Source organism: Elaeis guineensis, chromosome 1 (assembly GCF_000442705.2).
Source record: "Elaeis guineensis isolate ETL-2024a chromosome 1, EG11, whole genome shotgun sequence".
Lineage (NCBI taxonomy): Eukaryota > Viridiplantae > Streptophyta > Magnoliopsida > Arecales > Arecaceae > Elaeis > Elaeis guineensis.
This window is the reverse complement of record NC_025993.2, coordinates 25,104,294-25,110,551: the sequence shown is the minus strand read 5'-3', so window position 1 is coordinate 25,110,551 and position 6,258 is coordinate 25,104,294. Positions and strand designations below refer to the sequence as shown.

Below are 6,258 nucleotides of genomic sequence, written 5' to 3'. Positions count from 1 at the left end.
AAACCATCTCGAAACGGTCTCGGTTCATGATGGACCGTGAGAACCACGTGAGAAATGGGTTCTCGATCCACGCTCCTCCCGTAGACCACTCAATTGCACCCCAATCTAGAAAACCCATTGTGGACTTTGAGAAATGAGCCTAGAAATAGCCTCGGTCCATGGTAGACAGCACAAATCGCATGGGGGAACCGGGCAGTGATCCATGCCTCCTCGTGTGGACCGGCGATCCATGATGGACCACGTGAAGAGCTATGGGCCATGCCTGTGCACATGCCCGCCTGGGCTTGGGCTGCGCACTGTGTGCGTCCGCACGTCCATGTGCTAGGTGGCGCACTTACGGCCGGCCTATGTGCTGCCGCACGCTCCACTCTCCAATCTCCATGCTAGCTTCTCTCACACGTAACTTCACCATCTGGACTCCGTTTGGACTGATCTTGGACTCGTTGAACTCCTTCATCATCGTGGACCTCATTATATCTTTGGAGATTCTTGTTCTCAATGGAAATTCATTTGAAGGTCCTAACCAATTGAGTTATGCAAGCTACAGTCTTTGCATATTCTAGACCTTTTGCAAAGCAATCTTTCAGGATCAATACCCTCTTGCCTTGGCAAAATGCACTTCAGGAAATCTGATTCATCACATTTAGATTCCCTTTACTATATATATTGGATGTATCCTCATAACCATATGAGTGTGGAGGTTGACTTATATGCGATAACATTGGTAGACCTCATCACCAAGGGCAACTTATATACTTACGCAATAGATCATTTGCTTCTGATGTCTGCAATTGATTTGTCCGTAAATAAGTTGATAGGAAACATCCCATCAGAAATTGGAAATCTGCATGAGCTTGTACCATTGAATCTATCACACAATCAGCTAACAGGTCCTACTCCTGAAACTTTCTCAAAACTCAATCAGATTGAGAGCTTGGACATATCACACAATCAGCTGAGTGGTGTGATACCCGGGCAATTGACTCAGCTAATATCCTTGGAGTCCTCTGTTGCTTACAATAACTTATCTGGATGCATACCGGAATTCAAAAACCAATTTGCCACATTTAATGTGAGTAGCTATAAGGGTAATATTGGATTACATGGGCCACCACTGGAGAAGACTTGCACCTCTGACTCAAGTCCAACTATCGAAGTCAAAGAAAACCAAGATGGTAGCAGTGTGGATGCATGCCATCTTCTTTGCAATAATTGCAGCGACATTCCTGGTTGGCTTATGGGGTTGTATTGCTTTCTTGTTATTTCGTCACACTGGACAACACATTCGCATTATATTGGATGGTTATGTGGACTCCTTGACTTGAAAAGATCTTAATGGCAGCACATAAGTGGACTTGCATGCAACAGAATCGCAAGATAAATAGTATCTTGTGCATTTCAGAGAAGCCTTTTTCAGCACTTTGTAATAAAACAAAACAAGCTTTTGTTCAATGTAATATTTTGAAATCTTTGGTGAAATCAAGCTTGATATAGTTTTTTGCTTCTTCTTCCCTCATTGTTATCTAGGTACCAGTCGTATGCATTTTTTTTTTGTAATGATTATATCATTCATATGCTCTTCAGCAGTCAATTGTAGGTTGTGATGAAGTTGTTTATATCCAATTCTGTTCCATTGTCTCTGATAATTCCAGATCTACCACACTGTATGGCTGTGGAGCTTTTAGAAACTTTCTATCAGACTTGTGATCAATGATTATGAACCTCGAGTTTCTGTCACAAACCTATCACCCAAAATTGCCTATGTCATCTCCATGGTGGGAGCAATTAAAATTGACCCTTGACGATGAGACCACCACATTGTTGTGTCTTGTGTAAATCTTGTGCTCGCACAACTACAAGTTGGGAAGGAATTGAAAATAAACCTGAATTTAAAAAATTTCTGCAAAATGGGAATTACTATGCTACCATTGACAAATTTTTGGGTTCTAGGTATAATTCATCACTGAAGGAAATTTAATTTTTACCGATAAAGGCGATGTATTGCATTTGATGATTCACTTTGGTTTTTTTTTCTTTTTTTCCTTCCTTTTTCCTGTCCAAAAAAATATTGAGCTATTAGCAAACCACTCATAATCAGCTTGCTTGATCAACTGACAAAACTATTATCCATTTGGATCAGTTAAGAAACCTCAATTTACAATTGATTGAACATAAGCTATTGTTCTTTGCAACAGTATATTTGGACAGATCAGATTTTTAGGGATTTATCTTTTGCTCGTCTTGTTAGGAACAGTAATTACCCTAATATATCTATGAGAAAAATAATTAAAAATATTTGTTGAACTAAATTTTGGTTATTGGTACTAATCCTTGTTTGGTACATTTCATGTCTATGTTGGGTCCAAAATATAGGTTTGCTAGCGACCAACTTCAAGGACACATAACCAACTGATGCGGGGCAAGTCAAAAGGGATTGGAGCATTCCATGTGAATAAAGTCAAAAGGGATTGGAACATTAAGAAGAGGAGCTAAATAGGTCAACTGATGCGGGGCAAGTCCACTTTAAGGGCCGGACGGCTGCCTAACTCTAGAGATTTGGAGCCTCTAATAATTGATTTAAGTGCTTTATAAAATATTAATAATATATTATATTAGTATGTTGTCCTCTGCAAACAAATCTTTGCCATCTAATGACATCAAATAAGCCACCTCTTAGATTGCAGCCGGTCCTCTGTTGGGGTCCTACACCTAAAAGAGTATGTTTTAAAGTTCGTCATGTGTCCTGGAAGTTAGTCGTTAACAAACCTATATTTTGGACCCAACGTAGACATGAAATGTATCAAACAAGAATTAGTACCAATAACCAAAATTTAGTTCAACAAATATTTTTAATTATTTTTCTCATAGATATATTAGGGATACAGATAGGTTTTAGACAATGAAAGGGGAGATAAAACAAGGCTGCGAGCTAAATGGAACAAACAATCAGATCATTCTCCATGGACGATAACGGCAAAGTCTGAGGAAATACAATCAGACGAAGTCATCACACTACCTGGCACCTAACCAGCATCAAAATTGGCAAGCCAATCTGTAACCTAATGAATTCCCTTCCTATGGGTATAATAATTCTCACTTGCAGTGCATCTTGCAACACCTATCACCAGCCAGCCACCCAGTAATTAACAGTTAATGAGTCTCGTTCATCTAAGGTGGTCTTGGTCTGTCAAAATGATTTTCCACTGCACATGCTCCTCCCCGAATTGCTCATAGTTGTACTGAAGGAACAATAATTTCATGAAAGGTTCTTGCTTATAGTCCCCCAGATTACATCACCTATCCTCTATGATCACTTATTAAGAAACCAGATCCTGCTTTGTCAATTTCCTCTTTTAAGATTGAGGTATCAATTGAGGACTGTTGGCAATGCAATTTCCCATGCATTTACGAGACAAGGTTGAGTCATGAGAGAGGATTTATTGCTCCACCTCCTGGACCGGCTCTTCTTCTTGTTGTTGTTTTTTTGATAGGAAAAGTATAAACAAAGAGAATGACGCTCAATCTGTGGTCATGATATGTCACGCCCCCGACCCGAGATTGTGAATCGAGGATCGCGGCAACCACCGCATACTCATGAAGAACTCTCTCCATAAGCATGCAAGGCATCTCATCACGATATCAAATGCATCGCAGCGGAATAAATTCAAATAATTATTATTCAACTGTAATTCAAGTAATTAAATCAAATATCTTACATCCAATAAAATTTTTCTAAAACAATAAAAATAATAGATCTAAGTTCAATGAAGTTGACAATGCTAATCTCGCTTCTAAAAGCTCTGTCCCAATATTTCATCCCACGCTCGAAATTAATTATCTGAATCTGAAAAATAGAAAGAAAGGTAATGAGCTAGACAGCCCAGTAAGTAACAAGCATCTCTACCAGATATTTCAAATATTATATAATTTTCAAGAATAATGCTGCAAATAAACATAAAAATATATTTCATACTGATTTAATGCAAATCCAATATTTTCAAATATTCACATATAATAAATCCGATTCGATTTCAAAACACTCGAAACTCAACAGCCTCGACTATGACCAACGTTTAACCCCCATTGGCGGGGTCCACAGAATACCAGCGCACAACCCCCACTGGCAGGGTCCACAAATACCAGCGCACAACCCCCACTGGCAGGGTCCAGAAATACCAGTGCACAACCCCCACTGGCAGGGTCCACAAATACCAGCGCACAACCCCCACTGGCAGGGTCCACAAAGTACCAACGTATAATCCCCATTGGCGGGGCCCACTGAAACATAGTTATGCTGAGAGCATAAATCCGATCTATATCAAAACACTTAGTACCACAATATATATTATAATCTTTCACTAAACATGTGCATAAATCGATATACCATAACATTTCAAAAGCACTTTTCTTTCAAAACATAATTTCATAAATCATGCATAATTTCAGAGAATAATTATTTATTTTCAGAATAAATATGGACTATCTTGAGAAGATGAATCATTACTTACCTTTCACGGAGCACTGAATGAACGGATCGACTAACTTCTAAGAGATTCTTCCGTGCCTATTATCCAAAATTATATTTTTACATTAATTTAATTCAAAATTAAATCTAATAAATCCCAAAATCAAAATCTCGCTTAAAATCAGACTCGTCTCTAAACTCGATCAGAATCATCAGATGAAGCCTTCCCCTACGCTAATCTTAGAAGGGTAACTTTAGAGAGAGAGGAATCCATCAAGAGAGAAAAATATTCTAGAGAGAGAAAATTCTAGAGAGAGAAAGTAGAGAGAGAAAGTCCAATTCTAGAGAGAGAAAATCATAGTTCAGACTGAGACAAGAGAGAGAAGAGAGAGAAACTCTCTCTCTCATCAATTTCAATTTATTTATTTATTTATTTATTTATTTATTTACTTACTTATATATATATATATATAAATATACATATATATATATTTATTTATTTTTATTAATATTATTATTATTTTCTTTTCTTTTCTTTTTCTTCTTGTTTTTTTTTTTTCTTCTTCTTTTTCTTTCCTTTTCTTTTCTTTTTCTTCTTTTTCTTTTTCTTCTTTTCTTTTCTTTTTCTTCTTTTTCTTTTTCTTTTTCTTCTTTTCTTTTCTTTTTTTTTTTTTTTCTTCTTCTTCTTCTCGGTTCTTCCCGCACCGGAACAGGGGACCGGCGTCCCCTCGGCCTTGACCGACCGTTCGGGCCACGGCCGCCGCGGCGGAGGCCGGCGGCCGACGGGGGTCACTCCCCCGGTCACGGAGGAGACATGGCCGGCGATCAATTCCGATCGCCGGCGCTGGAAATTCAAGGAGAAGAAACCCAAAAACAGGGTCGCTTTCCCGACGGAAAAATCGGCGACTCTCGTCGCCGGCAGCCGCGCACAGGAGCATGGGAGGAAGGAGAAGAAAGAGGGGAGGAAGAGGAAGACTTACCTCAGCCTCCGGAGACCTCGTCGGCGGCAATCACGGCGAGAAATCAACCGGTGTCCGCGGCTTAATTTCAGGAAAATCGGAGGGAAGGAGAGGAAGAAGAGGCCGATGATCGGTCTCAAGGGGAAGGGGTCTTCTTATAGATCACCCTAGGACTCCGAGGGGTCCTAGGAGTCCTATTTTGCCCGGGAATCGCCGGAGAAGAAGACTCCTACCGGGAGTCTTCTTCCCGGTTTCTCTGTTTTTTTTTTTTTTTTAGTTTTGGGCTATCACATTCTTCACCCCTAAAAAGAAATTTCGTCCTCAAAATTTTTCATACCTGTCACCATTGTATTGGAAGCCTGTGGATTCTGTTGAGTAAGTGCATAAACTCTTCCCTGGGTTTTAGAAATCGGTCCGCCACCCTTATGTTGTCCTTCATGAGTTCTTTTGCCAGCTTGATTTTCAGTATTTAGCGGGCAGCTAGCAATTTTATGATCCTTCTGTCCACATTTGAAACAAGCACCTGTATTCCAATAGCAATCCTTGTCTGCATGATTCTTGCCACATCTGGAGCACGGCTCACCATCAATCTGTTGAGTCTTATTGTCTACTGCTCCCTTAGCTGATCTTTTGATGTTCTTATTATTCTGCCCTTGTGTATCATTTGATTGTGCTCTTTTTCTTTGCCTTCTTTCCCTTTCCATGCGTTCTTCATTGACTTCCCTTTCAATTATCAGTGCTTTGTTTACCACATCTGCATAAGTTGTCAATTCATATGGAACCACTTATTTTCGAATCTCAGTTCTCAGTCCCATCTCAAACTTGTGAACACGT

General features: G+C 39.6%; 1 protein-coding gene across 1 annotated transcript; it reads left to right on the top strand.

The window, feature by feature from the left end:
* The first annotated feature begins 688 nt into the window (after window positions 1-688).
* Window positions 689-1,336, top strand: LOC140855812 (cuscuta receptor 1-like). Its single transcript, XM_073252721.1, has one exon. The coding sequence runs from the start codon at window positions 689-691 to the stop codon at window positions 1,334-1,336; it is 648 nt and encodes a 215-aa protein (XP_073108822.1).
* The last annotated feature ends 4,922 nt before the right edge of the window (window positions 1,337-6,258 follow it).

Coding starts and splice junctions, on each gene's coding strand:
- LOC140855812 (XM_073252721.1), top strand. CDS start 689: ATGAGTGTGGAGGTTGACTTATATGCGATAACATTGGTAGACCTCATC.